At 43.1% G+C, this 18926-nt stretch overlaps 1 protein-coding gene across 1 annotated transcript in view; it reads right to left on the bottom strand.

Annotated features, from left to right (window-relative positions):
• Positions 1-18926, bottom strand: part of LOC122789622 (serine/threonine-protein phosphatase 2A 56 kDa regulatory subunit delta isoform-like) — a 1584804-nt gene that overhangs the window by 354924 nt on the left and 1210954 nt on the right. The window contains exon 16 of the mRNA XM_044057373.1: positions 3857-3984. Coding sequence (XP_043913308.1) covers positions 3857-3984 — 128 coding nt within the window. The remainder of the gene's footprint in view (positions 1-3856; positions 3985-18926) is intronic.

Genomic DNA, 18926 nt, shown 5'->3' with positions numbered 1-18926 from the left:
GGGGGGGGGGGGTATCACCCAAACAAGAGATCCAACCCAGAGGCCCTCCACCCCCTCACTGGGTGTTAAGCAAGTTTACAGAGGGATGGCAGGAAAGTTGGTAGACACAGAAAACAAGGTGGGATCTACCCCCAATCTCCTCAGAATGATGAGAGAGGGGAAGAAGGGTGGGAATGTGGGCTGTAGCAGTGAATTTATTCTAACATCTACAGTTATAGTAAGTTCCTGAAGTACTATTCAGTGCTGCAGCCCAAATCTGTGGGATGACTTCCAGGTCATTTGCCCGACTGCCAGTTGTCCCTAATGGGCTGGTCTAGGACAACAGACTTCAAAGGATGGCAGAGGCAAACCTTTCCACAGTCACGGATGTGACTCTCATATTGCACAGCTTTGAAAAGGTGTGGACGGAGGATCAGGTAAGTTGCTTCTAAAAAGGATTAAGTACTACCTGCACCCCCCCCCCCAAAGGCTGTGGTGGCTGCTGCTCTTAATGAGAGTGCTGTAACCCTTGTGCAGGCTTTCAGCAGGCACAGTAGCAACAGCAGACAGTGTGCCAGCCATTTAAATATGTCTGTTTGCTTGCCTCCCATCCCAGCTTTCTGCAAAAGGTACAAACATTTGCTTTGATTTCCTGTACTATTTTGTTTCATCCAAGTAATATTTCTGTTCAGATATAAGGCATACACTGGGTTCTTTCCCCTTGTTTGGTGGTTTAAGAAAAACACATGGAGGTCAGACCAATCGTAGTCACTATTTTTGGCATAAAGGAGTAGTTTGTGCTAAGGGATATCATTACTCTTGTGGAAGATCAAAAATTATTCTTTGCAAATTATTGCCTAAAGTCTGAAAATCTCCTGACAGACGTCACAACCAGCAGAAACAGCAATGTTCATAAATACTTGAGAGGAACTGAGGAAGGTAGTTCTAAAGGTGCCAGGGTTAGTTTTTCCAAGACATAACTGAGATTCCACAATGGAATGACTTCTCTTCTAGGTGGTCAAAGATGAAATAAAAATTTACAGCACAACCAAGAAACTTGCCATCAAATAAGCCAATTCAAAACTACGTCCAAGATGTCCACAGCATCTTCATTAAAACAACAGACCTCCCAAGAAGAAGAAGAATCCAGTGACACTGAAGTCTGCAATGAACCAACACACGTCTAGAGCTCAGAACAGAGCAAACAGGAGTTCTTATAAATAAAGGAGAATACACCCATGAAGATAATGTAGCTTCTGATTCAGTTGTTCCACTGTAAATTCACAGTTACAGTATATCCCCCAAGTGGATCTCATACATTACAGATATGCTGTTCAAGCACAGGAAAACCAAACCACTAACAAACATTCTCAGCAGTGAATGACTGCATACCATAAGAACAACTGCAACTTTACCCAAGAGAGTCGCATAAAAAATTATGCCTAGTTGTTCAAACAAAGCAGTCATGATAAGCTAGAAATGAAAACAGATGATTTCTGAAACTCAGCTTCATCCACAGGCAGACAAACACGACCACCTTTGTGCATAGGTATAGGCCTATTTGATTTAGGAAGGAATAGGTATGGTGGAGGAAGGCTGCAGTGTGGTTAGGAGGAGGACTAGGACATGATCTGAAAAGCTGAAGATGTAATTAAGACACAGAAAATGAAAAAAAAAACAGCAAAACAACAGCTATATCAATCAATGTCTTTACAAGGCTACACTATCTTCCAATGCAGCATCCAAAATGACTGGATCATATTTCTGTAGGAATGGCAATCTACACACCTGAAGTGGCCATGAAGTCACAAGCACATAGACTCCTCATAGCTAAATTAGAAGACTGCATACTCTAACCAAATCTTTTTAATAACTTTAGACTCCATGTCTTGACATGCTCCAGTTTCCTCCCACATCCCAAAGACATGCTGTAGGTGGATTGGACACTCTAAATTGGCCCTAGGTATGAGTGTGTGCATTTGTGTGCCTTCTGTGGAAGGCTGCGTGCCGGGCTGGCAACTCGACACCATAAAAAAACTCCACTGCCAATCCTGAGCGGACAGGTGATCCGCTGTGGCGACCCCTAACCAGGAAAAGCCAAAAGAAGAAGAAGACGACGACTCCATGTCTTGACACAAAATGTTCTGATCATGAAAACATTGGCCTGTGCCGACACCATATAATCTTAGATCAAGGCCCTAGACCAAAGTAAAGATGCCAACTCTACTTATGTCTGTCAGTTGGACTAAGCTAGATTCAAGATCAAAACATTTTTGTTACCAGGCTCATTCACTAGTCTCCAGGATTTGGATTACTATGGGAGATTCTTTTGGAGTCAATGAAGACTGGAACATGACTCAGCTCACCCATCCATAAGAAGTGAGCTCTTGCTGTTGCACCAATGTTAGCTCTGAAGAGCCTCATCTTTTTAAGCGACTTCCTGTTTTTTCTTCTGTTTTAATCTGCTTGCATAACAATAGATTTCAGAATGAAGTCTGCCTTTTGTTTAGTTACACTATTAAAATGATCAGTGTTTACCAAGAGCCAAGAAAGTGGTCTCCACTTAAACAAAAAAAAGATATCTTAAGTGAAAATCTTTAGAAGAAACCTGGCCATTTCAAAATATCTGTTGAAATGATTTAAGGGAAGTAACTATCTTAAACACAAATTTCCCAGTTAATTAACTTAAATAACCTAAGACAGGGATCAGGTCTCAATAAAAGATTTTTTTAAGATTAACAAAGGTTAACAAAATTAGAAAAATAAAGAACAACCTAACAGCACAGAGGCAGGGCAATGTTTGCATCACTAGTAACCAGAGTTTTAGGCTTGTCTTGTGTCACTAGAAGGGCTGGTGGGGATGGCAGGGGATATGATGAAGTGGCTGATGACCAGTCTCCTATCTATGGGGGGCAAGGTGGAAACGTGATGCCTTTGAGACCTGTGGTAGAGACCAGGAACATCACAGCATACCTCAAGCTAATATAAGCAGCAGAAACATCTTGACATCATTGTACTTATTAGCTATTTCCAGAGCTAGAGACATTAACCTCCTGCTGCAAGAAAGATAGCTCTTGACTCATTACTCCCTATGAAATCACTTATTCCTAAGACTAAAAACTGAGTACCACTAAGGTAGACTAGCCATAGAGTCAGGACCCTACCAGGTGGATGATCAAATCAGAGGTGCCTGGCAAGAAGTCATTGAGGGATTCGGGAACAGGCAAGTGCTGATACCAAGGAGAACAGCCTGAGGCTACATGGGATTAGGAGGCGATCACAGGAAAAGCTAAAAAAAATAAAAATAAAAACAATCAGAAATTAAAAAAACTGTAGGGACAAACTGCATTGCAGAAAAAAAGGCAGCAGCAAACAGGCAGACTTTTTGCAGAGTGAAATGCTATCAATCTAATGACTGTGTGATAATCTCCCACACTCAAAGCCCGCATACAACCATTAGCAGTTGTGAAAATTTACCAGCATCAATGTTTCACAAGAATGAGTAAAGCCATGAATAGCCATTTCCAATACATGACTCTACAAAAGGCTTGTCAATATCTTAAGTCAAGATTTTATTGCAAGTAAAAATCAGAGAAGATACAATTAAGACACTTGACACAATCAAAGAAAATGCTTACATAAGCTGAAGAAGGCACCAACATATTTTGTGACTTTTTTTTTTTTTAACTATACTTCAACTGCAACTAGCATACCCATTTGTCAACACTGCAAGTAAGTCCTTATGTGACACAAAGGACTAGTCTAAAACTATGTTTTTTTTTGTTACACACACACACACACACACACACACACACACACACACACACACACACACACACACACACACACACACACTCCAGGAGCAAATGTTACTTACTTGTTCCAGTGATTTTTGGAATTCTTGTACAGTGCAGGAAACATAATTGGGAGAATTTTGGCTGCATTATCACTAATCAAACTCATGATATATTCATTGTTCCAGTAATATAATGCTCGCTCTGCTACCTGAAAATAAAACAAATCTATATTACCACCTAATCGCACCAGCAAAAAACATTAGTGAATATGCTGTGTAAATGTCTGCATTCTTGATATGGAACTACTCTTTCAGAACTATAATTTGTCGACTCCACACAACGGTAGCAGAAATGGAAGCCATGGGAAAAGCAAGCAGTTTGTTACCAGGAATAAGATAACACAAAGGCACACATTTAAAATCTATTACCCAAGGAACAAACATGTCGCACTGACAACACGAGGAAAACCTAGCCCACTAAACCTGTGTGGCTCTTCTGTTTCCAAAATGTACATATCATCTGCAGATTCCAGAACGTACAAATAGAAAATTTAAGTCTGCAACATGCATCTCATTTAAATAACAAATAAGCTCTTACTGCATCAGCCGATGTATAAACAATACCTTCTTTCAAAGGTCTAATGTTGGTCTTCCTTTCCACCAGTCATTGTGGCTTCTCTGGACATTCCTGTGTTTGGGGACAGATGTGCAATGGTACACACACACACACACACACACACACACACACACACACACACACACACACACACACACACACACACACACACACACACACACCATGACACTAATCATCAACTACATACATTTGTTTATACTCTGTACCTATGAGTTTGCACTTGCCTGCAAAATCAAGGACAATAGTGAAGGCATGCAATAACACTACTAACAGACAATTTTGTAGGGAGGTGATGGCAGGAAAATCCCTTCTCTTTCAAGGAGCACCCATTTTGTATACCAAATAAGAGAAGAGTGCATCTGTTACAGATACCAGAAAAGGTACTCCTTAAAGTTTGGTTGAATCTCAAGAAGTAAAATTACCAGGAAAAGCAGGCACCAGAGAACTACATCAGGACTAACTACAAATTATGCAACAGGGAACATTTAGCCAGAAGGCCTAACTCCCTGACTGTGAAAAGGAAGGCTGCCCAGAAACAGAGCACAACAGGTTACAAAGGGCTCCAATAACAAAAAGGTCAACAAGGGCAGACCATTGGTGGAATCTACTCCTAAACAGAAAGAAACTAAGCCATAACTAAAGCCAGCACAACATACAAAAGCAATGAGAAATCAACCGTTCTTGTCCCTGCCCCCAACAACAAAGGGAAGACGCAATCAAAGACTCTCAATTACAGTGTTCGGGGAAACAAACTACCAAGCAAGATCAATAAGCAGCCAGGCCCTTCCAGGCCCTTCCATCAGACTCAACCACTAGAACACTACAGCAGAAAAGGAAGTGAGGAGACAGTACAGCCGTGTAAGAACTTTCTATAACAGTACATCTCCTACTGATCACTGTTGCAGTATTAGTAAAGTACAGTTGTGTACACTTACCATAAATGTAGATGTTCGGGTGTATTCACTGTTGCAGTCATTACATTTGGGTTATCTGCTGGCAGGTAGCCCTCAGCCGGCCTGATTATCAAAGTCTTGGGGCCTGCGTCAGTTGCTGTCTCTTCTTCCATGACGTCAGGTAGTCAGGGGTATAAAGCATGCAGCCGACACCATTACATCAGTTTTTCTTGCCCCAGATGTCAGGTGCCCCCATAATGGGAAGCAAATATAAACAATGTTACACCTCCAACAAAAAGCAAACACACCAGAAAGCTTAAATACAGTAAAACAAAAAGAGAGGTATAGCCAATAGAAGTCAGGGAGCTGGAGGGAGGGTACCAGGACTGCAACATTTATGGCAAGTGTACACAACTGCACTATGTTCTTCGTGTTTCACTGTTGCAGTCATTACATTTGGGTAGATTCCTGAATCTAATGAAGGGAGGAGGCAATTAGAGAGCATTAGGACCAGCTATTAGGCCCTGCAAGAAGTGCAGTTGTGTACCTACCATAAATATAGATGTTCGAGTGTATTCACTGTTGCAGTCATTACACTTGGGTTATCCTGCTGGCAGGCTACCCGCAGTCGGCCTGAATTCCAAAGTCCTGGTCCGGCGTCGGTTGCTGTCGCCTCTTCCCTGACGTCAGTGCACCAGGGGTATAAAAGATGCAGCCAACGCCATTTTCTTCAGTTTTTCTTGCCCCAGATGTCAGGTGCCCCCAAAAGGGTAGGCTAAGAATTTTGCAAACAACAATGCATGCACTAAGATAAACATTACCTTCCTCTACAAGCAAATACACCACATAGGTTGTATAGAATAGAGAAGTACAGATAAGTCCCAGCAATGAAAGGGGGATGGTGGGAGGGTAACCTGGACTGCAACAGTGAATACACTCAAACATCTACATTTATGGTAGGTACACAACTGTACTATGTTCATCGTGTTTCACTGTTGCAGTCATTACACTTGGGTTGAATCCCAAAGCTCAGGTTGTGTGGCTGGGTCTAAATAGGATTAGGAGTGGCTATGAGGCCCTGCAAGACTGCAGTGGCAAAGCCTGTTCTGGATTTAGAGTAAAGAGGTAAGTGGTAGTGCTTGGTAAAAGTGTGCACTGAACTCCAAGTTGCAGCCTCCCAAATTTCCTTGGTTGGTACTGCTCTGAGAAAGACTGCTGATGTGGCTGTTGCCCTGGTAGAATGTGGCCTAATATTCTTAGGTACTGATTTGCCATGCTGTGCATAGCAGAAACGAATGCAGTGTCCTATCCATTTTGAAATAGTCTGCATTGAAATAGCCTTTCCTTGTGATCCTGCAGCGTATGCCACAAAAAGTTGTTCAGTTTTTCTGAAAGCTTTTGTTTTGTCCAAGTAGAAGCGTAGCTGCCTGTGTATGTCCAAAGAGTGCAGAAGTCTCTCTCCTTTATTCTGGGGATTTGGGTAAAAAGTTGGCAAATGAATGGTTTGGTTAAGAGCCACACTGGATACTACCTTTGGCATAAATGTTGGGTTTGTCCTTAGAGAAACCCTGTCCGGATGAAAAATGATAAAAGGTTCCACTGCCATTAATGCCTGTAACGCAGACTCTTCTTGCTGAAGTTATTGCTAGGAGCAGAGCAGTTTTCCATGATACGAATTTTATCTCAGCTGCATTGGCTAGTTCAAAAGGAGGCAGTGTGAGCTTTTCCAAGACAAAGTTGAGGTCCCATGTAGGTGTTGGTGCTCTCCTTGGGGGTCTTATGTTTTTTGATCTCTGAGGTACTGTCTTAGCAGTGGATGAGAGAAAATAGGAGGTTCCGTATTGTAATGAGCTGAAATGGCAGAGGCATGGATCTTAATTGATGAGAAAGATAGGCCTTTGTCCAGCATCTCAGTTAGGTATTGCAAAATCTGAGGAATATTTGGAACAAGCGGTTCAAGTCCTTGTGCCTGGTTCCAAGCACAGAATCTCTTCCATTTTTTCTCATAAGATTTCCTGGTGCTGGGCCTCCTGGCTTCCAAAATGACATCCATAACTGCTTTAGAGAGAGGTGTGTTCTGAGTGGCTATATTATTCGCCATGCAGCCAGATTTAAGGTTCTGAGTTGGCTGTGCAGGATCTGATTGTTTTGTTAGAAGATGAGGAATTTGAGGTAAAGTTCAGGCTGGCCCTTGAGACAAGCTCTTTAGGATTGGGTACCAGTGCTGGCGTGGCCAGTCTGGGGCAATCAGAATCATTTTTGGCTTCTCTTGTCTGACTTTTAGGAGTACCTTGGGGAGGAGAGGCAGTGGTGGAAAGGCATAAATGGTTAGGGTTTTCCAGCTGAATGACAGAGCAAGCACCTTCCATGCTTGTGAGTGATAAGTCCTTGTGCAGAATCTCTGTAGTTGGCAGTTGTGAGGGGAGGCAAATAGATCTATGTCTGGGCATCCCCATTTCTTTGTTATCATGCTGAAGACTTGTGGATCTAGTTTCCACTCGTGAGGGTCCATGAGGTTTCTGCTTAGTTCGTCTGCCAGAGTATTGTTCTTTCCTGGCAGGAATTGTGCCTGCAGATGTACTTGATACTTGCGTATGTACCACATGACTGTAGTATTGTCCATCTTTAGCAGTAGTTGTCCTGGATGTAGTAGATCCTTGAAGGCTGTCAGGGCATTCTGTACAGCTAGCATCTCTTTTTGATTGATATAAAGATGTATTTGGTCTGTGGGCCACGTGCCCTGTATACTTTTTCCTGCCATGTGAGCTCCCCAGGCGTAATCCGATGCATCTGTTAGTGTCTTCCTGGCTGTGGGTAAAGTGAAAGGCTGTCCCTTGTTGTGGTGACAGGCCAGTGCCCACCATCAAAACTCCTGTTGCAGGCAGGGAATGAGAGTAATTACTGTTTCCAGGCTGTGGCAATGTTGAGTCCAAACACTTTTTAGATACCATTGTAGCTTCCTCATATGCAGTCTTGCATATGGAATTAGCAGGATGCAGAATGCCATGAAGCCCAAAGCCTGCAGAATTTTTCTTGCAGGTAGCTGGGTCTTTGTTGCCATCATTTGAAAGTAATGAGTCAGTTGCCTTTGTTTGACTGGCGTGAGATAAGCCATCGGGGGAGTTGTATTTAAGCTTGCACCCAGGAATATTATCTCTTGAGAGGGCGCTAGTTTTGATTTCTTTTCGTTTACTGTGTACCCTAGGCAAATTAGTATTCTTTTTACAAATGTCAAATGCTTTAGTAGAATGTCCTTGCTCTCTGCTTGAATAAGGCAGTCGTCCAAGTAGGGATATATCTGAATTCCTTTTTGTCTGCAAAAAGCAATTACTGGTGCCAGGCATTTTGTGAAGACCCTGGGCACAGCAGATAATCCAAAGGGCAGTGCACAGAATTGGTAATGCATTGAACCAGCTATGAATCTGAGGTATCTTCTGCAAGATTGTCTGATTGGGACATGCAGGTATGCCTCTTTGAGGTCCAAAGTAACTAGCCAGGCATGGGTAGAAGTTGCTGCAGTGTCAACATTTTGAATTTTGGGACATCCAGGAAAGTATTTAGAGTAGACAGGTTCAGTACTGGTCTCCAAGCTTTGTCCTTTCTGGGTACCAAGAAAAGTCTTGAGTAAAATCCTTGTCCCTGCTCTTGCTGTGGTACTTTTTGAATAGCCCTCATGTCCATGAGAGCAGAAATTTGTTTTTGTGCCTCTGCCCATTGATTGTGTGGCAGGTCTGGCATACCTTTTGGCCTTGGTAGGGTGTGAAAGTGGAACCTGTAACCCTGAGAAACAATATTAAGCACCCTGGGTGATCATGTGCCAATTTTGTGAGAAAAGTGCTAGTTTTCCCCCTAAGGGTGCTGCCAAAAGGTAAATGCTTGGCATAGGTAGAGGAAAGTCATTGGGACTGTTTCCTATAAGGTTGTGATTTGTCTTCTCCGCATTTGGGGGCTGAAGCACCCCACTGTTTAGGTCTGTATGAGCCTTGGGGCTGAGATCTGCCTCTTGGGCGTCTGTATCTGCCTCTTTGTGGCCTGTCTGACATTGGAAAGGACCAATTTTTAGAAGGCCAGTTCCTGCTAAATCTGGGTGGCTGAACCTGTAAGAAATCCTTTACTGTCTACATTGATTTTGCTTTATCCTCCCATTTTCTTTAACACCTCTTCTGCCTTAACACCAAACAAAGAATCATGCTGTAATGGAGCATCCAATAATTTTGCTTTAACATGATCAGGTAAACTTTGTTCTTTTAACCAAGCATGCCTTCGAATGACAGAACCTGTAACTGCGGCTCTGCAAGAAGCCTCTAATGAATCAAAACCACATTGCAAAGTATGCTTTCCCACTTGTTCAGCTGCATGCAATAAATCCTGCATTTCCTTATTTTCAGGACATTCTGAGCTTGTAAGCATTTTCTGTTTTACCAAAGACATTAGGTATTGTTGATATTTAAGCATGTGAAACTGGCAGTTTAAAGCCCTTACAGCTAAAGTAGTAGAGGTGCAAATTTTTTTCCCCCATCTGTCCAGTGCTATAGAATCCCTATCAGAGGGAACAGGGTTTTTTGCAGTGGAAGCCTTGACCCCTTTGGGACCTTGAGAAATTGTTTCTGGGTCAGCAGCAGGGTTTTTACAAATACATTTATGAGAATCTGGGACCCTGTAGTACCTATCTGGCTTGACTGGTGCAGGGGGTAAAGAATCAGGGGACAAACTGGATTCAGAAAAAATATCATCAATATCTAGTACAGGGGGATATAGCAAGGGGCCTGTGCTGAGGCAGTAAAAAAGTCTCTAAGCCTTATCTTGGATTCTGAATAATCCTGGCTCTCCCAATGGAAATGATCCCTCATGGTGTGCAAGGTTTCCCCGAATGAGAAATCCTCAGGAGGAGAGGCTGAAGGGATAGATTCTTCAGCGTCAGTGTCCTCATAGGGAGGAAGAGAATATCCCTGTTCTGAAGAGGAATCAGAGGAAATAGAAACTTGGTCAGAGGAGTCATAATCAGTGTCCTGCCTAGGCCTTTTATCAGGAGAGGGATGGGAATCCCTGATCAAAGTAATTAGGTCCTCGGCCATTTTAAGCATCTGTATCTTTGGCATGGATGACTGTCCAGGAGAATGCTGTACTTGTTTCTTTGTCTTTAAAGGTGTTTTAGACTTTGCCTTGGCTGCTGAAGTGGTCTTGACAGTAAGCTGTGTAGGTCTGAAAACACCCTCAGAAGCCGATGCCTGCACAGCGGCTCCAGACCCATCTGAGGGAATAGTTTCCGTTGGCCCAATACCTTGAGTTTCCAGAGGCCTAGTTGTCTCCATGTGGGAGTCGGAGGTGGCCTGTGGCTCTGAGATAGGGGGTGTCAGCGGCTGCAAAAGCGCCTCACTGAGAACCAGCGACTGGTCTAGAAGAGGCTTCGCCGGTTTTGGACCTCGGATGCCTGTCCTTTTCTTTGTCCTTGCGCTTTTTATGAACTCCGGTCGTTGGTTGTTCCGATGGCATTATATAATTAAACCTTCGGCCAAAGTAATGTAAAGCAAAATCGAACCGACGCTTAATAGTGCGTTGGTTGAATCTAGCACAAAACTGACAACTAGCAACGTCCTCGTCAGGGCCTAGGGAAGGAATACAGTAAGAATGAAAATCCTTATAAGGTATTTGCTTCCCACAAGAAATACAACTGTTAACTTTTAGTGACATCGGTCTGGGTACTTAGCTTTATTGAAGACTTCGGATCTGAAATTCAATTTCAGAAATCTCAGGAATCGGCTGACCGGCACTTGCGAACTGCTTTTGCTTCGGGTGCCGAGCGGCAAGAAAGACTGAAGAAAATGGCGTCGGCTGCATCTTTTATACCCCTGGCACACTGATGTCGGGAAGAGGCGACAGCAACCGATGCCAGACCAGGACTTTGGAATTCAGGCCGACTGCGGGTAGCCTGCCAGCAGGATAACCCAAGTGTAATGACTGCAACAGTGAAACACGATGAACATCTGCAGTGGCAAAACTAGCTCTGGATTTAGAAAAAATAGGCAAGTGGTAATGCTTGGTGAAGGTATGAACAGAGCTCCATGTAGCAGCTTCTAGGATGTCCCTGGTAGGAACACCTCTGAGAAAGGCTGTGGAAGTAGATGCAGTCCTGATGGAATGTGATCTTATCTCCTGTGGGGTAGGTTTTCCATGGTGCTTATAGCAGAAATGAATGCAATGGCCTATCCACTTAGAAATGGTTTGCTTTGAAATGGCCTTCCCCTCTGCCCCTGCAGCAAAGGCAACTAGCAGCTGTTCAGTTTTACCGAGAGGCTTAGTCCTGTCCAAATAAAATCGAAGTTGTCTGTGCACGTCCAAAGAGTGCAGTATTCGTTCTCCTTTGTTCTGTGGATTAGAAAAGAAGGTTGGCAAATGAATGGACTGATTAAGGGCCACACTGGATACCACCTTGGGCATAAAGGAAGGATTGGTCCTGAGGGACACCCTGTCTGCATGGAAGATGATGAAGGGCTCCACTGCCATGAAGGCCTGTAATTCAGACACTCTTCTTGCTCAAGTGATGGCTAGAAGGAAGGCTGTTTTCCAAGAAAGGAATTTCAACTCTGCAGTTCCAGCTGGCTCAAAAGGAGGTAGAGTGAGCTTTTCCAATACAAAGTTAAGGTCCCAGGCTGGAGTAGGGGCTCTCCTGGGTGGTCTTAAATTTTTGGCCCCTCTGAGGAATTGCTTCCGCAGGGGGTGAGAGAAGAGGGGTGGCTCAGTATTTTAATGTGCTGAAATGGCTGAGGCATGAATTTTAATAGAAGAGAAGGAAAGGCCCTTCTGAAGCATCTCTGTTAAGTATTGAAGAATATGCGGTAAAGCTGGGCACTGTTGTGCCCATCCCCTGAGTCTGGCTCCAGGAACAATATCTTTTCATCTTTTCAGCATAGGATTTTCTAGTACTAGGCCTCCTTGCCTCCAGAATGACATCCAGCACTTGCTTATTGAGGGATGGTATTGGAGAGCTCAGGTAATTAGCCAGGCTGCAAGGTTCAGGGTTTGAAGCTGGGTGTGCAGAATCGGGCCCTCCTGCTGGGACAGCAGGGAAGGGGTCTGAGGGCAGGGTGCAACTGTTCCAGCAGTGACATACTGCACAAGAAGGGGTACCAATGTAGACGCGGCCAGTCTGGTACAATGAGTATTATCCTTGGTTTGTCCTGTTTGATCTTTAGTAGAACTTTTGAGAGGAAAGGCAGAGGGGGAAGGCATAAACTGAGAGGCTTTCCCAGGTGAAGGACAGGGCATCCACTTTCCAAACTTGTCTGTGGGGAGTCCTTGTGCAGAACTTGTCCAACTGGTAGTTCTGAGGAGAGGCAAACAGGTCCATCTCTGGGCTCCCCCATTTGTTTCTCAAAATGTTGAATATCTTTGGTTCCAGTTTCCACTCGTGTGGGTCCATGAGATTTCTGCTTAGGTCATCTGCCTTTGAATTTAACTTGCCTGGCAGGAAGTGAGCTTGTAGGTGCACATCGTAGCTCAAGGTTGTGTTCCATAGAGCCATGGCTAGTCTGCAGAGAGGGTATGAGTGGGCCCCCCCCCCCTGCTTGTTTATGTACCACATCACAGTGGTGTTGTCTGTCTTTATCAATAATTGTCCTGGATGAATGTGGTCCTTAAAGGCTGTCAGAGAATTCTGTACAGCTAACATTTCTTTTTGATTGATATGCAGGTGCATTTGACTCTGGTTCCATTTGCCCTGAATGCACTGCCTGCCAAGTGAGCCCCCCCATGCATAGTCTGATGCATCTGTTGTTAGGGTTTGGGCGGCGGTGGGTAGAGCAAATGGCAGTCCCTTGTTGTGGTAGCAGGCCTCTGCCCACCAAAGGAACTCTGTCTTTATACAAGGAATGATAGGAATCATTGATTCCAGGTCCTGAGAATGTTGAAACCATAGGCTGAAGTGTAGGTATTTTCTGCAAGATTCCCTTATTGGGATGTGCAGGTAAGCTTCCTTTAAGTCCAAAGTTGCCAACCAGGCATTTTTGCCTAGCACAGGAAGCAGTTGATGAAGAGTTAGCATTTTGAAATTTGGGATTACCAAAAAGGTGTTTAAGATAGACAGGTCCAGGATAGGATGCCAGGAGTTGTCTTTTCTGGGTACCAGGAAAAGTCTTGAGTAAAAACCTTGTCCCCATTCCTCTGCTGGGACAGGCTGAATAGCCCTGACACTTAGAAGAGAGAGAACCTGCTACTGAGCCTCTGCCCACTGATTTGGGGGTAGGTCTGGCCAACCGTTTGGGGTTGGGTAAGGAGTGGAAGTGGAATCTGTACCCTTGGGAAACTATATTTAAAACCCATTTGTCTTTGGTAACGAGTTCCCAGTTTTTTGCATGCAGGGCGATCTTTCCCCCTAAAGGAGCAGTCAGTTGAGCAGGGCTTGGAGGTTTAAGGTTAAGTCATTGTGACAGTTTATCATAGGAGGGTGTCTTACTACTTCCAGCTTTGGAAGTGGGAGCCCCCCACTGCTTAGGCCTGTGAGTACCTTGAGACTGTAGCCTAGGTGTTCTGCTGTTCCTGGGTTTGGACTGAGAAGGCCTGGAAGATGCAGGAAAGGACCAATTTTTAGAAGGTCACTGCGTACTAAATCTGGGAGGCTGTACTTGCAAGAAATCTTTAACAGTTTGCTTTAGCTTTGTCCTCCATCTTTTTAAGTACTACTTCTGCTTTGTTGCCAAACAGGTGGTCTTAGTGTAAAGGACCACCCAGTAATTTAGCTTTAACATGATCTGGCAAAGTTTGCTCCTTAAGCCAAGCATGCCTTCTAAGAACAGACCCAGTGACAGCAGCCCTGCAAGATGCCTCTAAGGAGTCCAAACCACATTGCAAAGTATGTTTACCAATTTGTTCAGCAGAATGCATTAAATCCTGTAATTCTTTATTCTCAGCACAGTCAGGAATCAACATCATTTTCTGTTTAAGTAATCCAATAACATGCTGCTGATACTTTAACATATGAAACTGGCAGTTTAAGGCCCAAATGGCCGAAGTAGCAGAAGTGTACACCTTCTTACCCCATCTGTCCAGGGCCCTGGAATCTCTATCAGAGGGGGTTGGGGTTTTGGCAGTAGTAGCCTTAATGCCTTTGGGTTCCTGAGAAATGGTCTCTGGGTCCACAGTAGGATTCTTAAAGAGGAACTTGAGAGAGACAGGTACTCTGCAATAATGGTCAGGTTTCCTGGGAGCCAGAGGTAAAGTGTCTGGGGCCAGGCTAGATTCCAAGAAGGCATCATCTACAATGTCCATTACAGGAGGGATAGCTAAAGGCCTGTGTTGTGGTAGGAGTAAGAATTCCCTAAGCCTCTTTTTGGAGTCAGAGTAATCCTGGCTCTCCCAGCGGAAATGCTCCCTAAGAGTGTGCAAAGTTTCACCAAAAGAGAAATCTTCTGGAGGGGAAGCAGAGGGAATGGAGTCCTCTGCATCAGAATCGTCATAGGTAGATAAGGGCAAATCTGGGTTATCAGAAGAAATGCTGTTTTTGTGACAGTGGACATTACATTTTTGTACTCAATTATACCACACAAAGTTAGGTATATTAGAAAAAAATCTATCTAGGATGCCAGAAACTCTAACAGAAATACAGAAGTTTTGTATACAATGATGGAACTAATATTAGAGCAGAACTATTTTCTTTTCAGTTTTGACATTATCAGACAAAAAAAAATGATGTTGCAATGGAAGCCACTGAGGCACCCACTTTTTCAGATCTAATTGTGGTGGGATGGGAAAGGTCTTGGATATAAAATAGAACTGAATTTAGTAATATTAAATTCTACAGACTTTTATTTATGAGCTTGTTTTTAAATGGGTGGGAGAATAAGGTACAGACAATTTTATTCAAAGTATGAGAGTACAAGTATTTCACATTTTACAATGGTGTGTTCCAAAACAGATGTTTATTTAGATGCTATCATCCATTGGTTTCATGGTGAAAAGGGTTTTATCTTGGAGAGTTACAGCAAGCCATAATTTAGAAGCTATTACCTTTACCCAGACAGTTGCCATCCTGAATATGTCAAGCATAGCATAATAAAAACGGTTATGTTTTCAAGGCTTACTGACAGATGATGATGTATGGGGGAACTAGTGAGTTAAACCATTTATTTTAGGAAGAATTTACAATGAAAAGACTGGGGATGACATAACAGCAAACAACTGAAATAGGCACACAGTGTATCCACCAGTGTTGCAGACAAATACAAGCTGTGACGGGTCCCTACTCTGGGCCAGCAATCAAGAAGACTCAATTCTCACACCACTGACTCTAGTGAGAGATGGTCACTAAGAGCAAAGATGGATTCACACAGTACTTTCAGATGCAGCTCCCTGCACCAAACACAATTTCTCTTAGGAACACACAGGAAACACGCTCCAGACCTGGGGCTAGACTCTCTCTCTCTCACTATCTCCAGGCCCACAAAAAACTCCACACTGACCACTTTGGAACTCTGTGTCCCTGTTCCCAGTAGCGGACACACACACTTGGATATTTGAGTTCCTCACACATATACACACCTGGGAAAAGCTGACACAGATTTACTAGCTGTGCCCCTTTCTGCCCAGACTCTGAGGTAATCGCGCTACAACCAGTCAGCTACCCTAAGGCTCTTTTGTAAGAGTAGGGTACCCAATTATACTGTGTAAAATTACTACTAATATAAATAGGGTGTGACCAAAACAGCAAAGCTTTCATGAGCAGCCACTGAAACAAGAATAAGTACTCTCAAGATGTTAAAAGTATTATTTAAAGGACCAGCCACAATGAAAGGTATTAAAATGTTTAATGATAAATAATAAAACAGAAAACAGGAGAACACTGAACACAATAAAGAGTTTAAACCACAAACCACAGATATATAAAAAAACAATACAGTTGGATAGTTTGTCACAGATGCAGAAAACAATACTAAACTATTCTCACCAAGTGTCCCTGACTGACTACAGAAATACTGTTTCCTGAGTACTTACTAAAGCAAGGCAAGCTGATGTGTGCAGACTGTCTTACCACAGCAAAAAAAAAACAAAAACAAAAAAAACAGATGTCTGTCTGCATGGATGCGTGACATATATATCCTGTCAGAAGTCTTTCCTGTCAGGTTCCAAAGTGCTGCTGTGAGAGTTCCAAAGAAATCAGATGCTGTTTACAGGATGACATCACCTCAGTCTACTTGACTCTGGGACAACACTCACTCACACTCAGCTTTGATAAGATCTGTGACAGCATCTGAAAGCTATAAAACAATTTCAAACTTTCCACCCTTCCAGGGTTCTCTGAAAAACACACACATTTGATCAGTTACAATACAACCTAATATACATGCATACATTCTTTCTATCCAGCAGGACCTACTGGTAACATATTTGTAAAGTTGTGTGTGTTAAAATGCATTTTTAACTCGAACATTTGTACAAATCAGTGCGATAGATAAAATTCTTTACAAAACTCAAGCTAGCTATGCTGGCATATGTACACATGTACTGCCCTACTCATCCTGGCACAGATAGCACTACCTCATAACATCACACAAGCATTAACAGCATGGTTACACAAGAAAAAATAGTAGAACAGAACATGAATTGCCTTTCAGATCAGAAATATGGTGATGGAAAACTGGAAGAATTTAGAAGGTATGAATACTAATTTGAGCAGAGATCTTTTTCTATTAACCATGGTACAAATATGGAAATATTTCTGGAACAAAAATCATTAGAAAGTCAGGAAACAGTATTACATGACAAAGGGACTTATAAATGTGGCGTTCTGTAAGAGTGTTTTATAAACGAGGGTCCTACAATGAGCATCATGAACAAAGTTTTTGGTTTCAGTAACAGGTCAAGTTTGTAATGCAACCTTTGATCTATATGTGGCTATGTGTTTGAGCTGTGATACTACTCACACAGGAAAAACAGCTAGGCAACTGTTTCAGAGTATAAAGGACCATTTGTATGCCATAAAGAGTGGAAATGTAAAAATGCAACATACACATACAACAGTATAAGGATTTAATAAGAGTAACCGCTCTTTGTTGTGGATGTACTTATTCCAGATGGCATGGGAGATTATAATACCTTGTTAGAAAATAAAATATACAGGTTTCCAAAACCAGACTTAGTTTAGTGGATTTAGAAGTCTGCCAAGTATAGATGAAACAGACTTGTAGCCACAGAGGGCCCCAAAGTAGCTACCCATGAACTCCAGACAAGAATAGCCAAGCTCCCTATTCCTAAAGCAGACATTAGAAGGAAGAACTTCCCTTCAAATGACACAGTTCAATGGACATGTGCCTCACCCTTGCCTCCAATTCCACAAAACCTTACCATTGGGAGCATCAGCCAATGCAGCAAAGGGTTATGAACTGAACCCAGAGGAATGTAAGGCATCACCTACACATGCAGATCCATTAAAAGGAGCTTAACTTGCCACCCACATGCAAACTAATACAATCAAGCTACACTGAATCTTACAGAGGAGACAACTGGCACAAGGAAGAAGGCCACATGTCTATAAACGAAGGTTCTTACAGGAGAAAGCAAAGGAACTCAGGAGTCAAAACAGCCCCTACACAAAAGGACCGCCACCAGGTAGAACAGAGATCCTCCGCAAGGTAACTGAAGCCACGGTCCCAGGAAAAGGAGGATCTGCTTGCACTTGGCTTAGGATCCACAGTCCAGCAGAGGAAAGGCTCTGTTAACTAAGGAAACAAAGACTCCCCCCTCCCAAAGCAGGCTTCAAGCACTCAAGGACAGTTTGTTTACTTTCACGTCCCAGGCAAGCTAGATGACAGAAGCAGAAATGTCCAGAAGCGAGAACTGGAGAAACGGTCTGTTTTAATTTTAAATACAAGAATGGAGAGTAACCCCCCCCCCCCCCCCACCAAGCAGGAGCAGCCTCCATAATTTTTACATCAGCAAAGTCTGAAATTGTCTCTGCTTCATAACAAGAAATCCATAGAGTAAGGGAAAGAACACTAAGCAAATGGTGTTAAAAAATGGACCAGGCCCTCTCAGCCAAACCCTCAAGAGCTGCTCACCTAATGAGACTAAACCAGGAAGCCACCACTATTTCACAACTCCCACAACCAAAACAGTTTAGATAAAACAGGTAGAAATGTTTAGGATCTAAAGAAACTTAATAGACCGCTGCCAACACTGGGGCTGGGGCAGTCAAAGGATTTCTGACCTGCTGATTATGAAATCTGAGGAGTCTCTCATTTCAAAGGAAACAAGAGAGGTCCTTCTCCATTTAAGTGCCAACCTGCTATCCATGAAAGCATTAAGCGAAGACTAGCACCTGCTTAAAAAAGCCCACTCTTGTCAAAGAGTGCATCCAGCAAGCAACTCCAGATCATTGCCTAGGGGGCACACTCACAGCCAAACTTCATCACCCTGTGTCTGCCATCCTGGCCAGGGTATCCACCACAGACACGTGAATGTGGTGCAGTTAAGCTCTCAACAATAGTGGTGGATGGCTGCCAGACCATACACAGCCTGCTCCACTTTTCTGTTACATGTTACTTGGAATTTGTATTGATTTCTACTACTGTTTTTTGTAGATTTTAATGTACTGCTGACTGTGGTTTGTTGGAAGGAATGGGTACTGCTA

This window comes from Protopterus annectens, chromosome 1.part0 (assembly GCF_019279795.1).
Source record: "Protopterus annectens isolate FY-2018-M chromosome 1.part0, PAN1.0, whole genome shotgun sequence".
In the NCBI taxonomy this organism is placed as follows: Eukaryota; Metazoa; Chordata; order Ceratodontiformes; family Protopteridae; genus Protopterus; species Protopterus annectens.
This window is presented reverse-complemented; position numbering and strand designations above follow the sequence as displayed.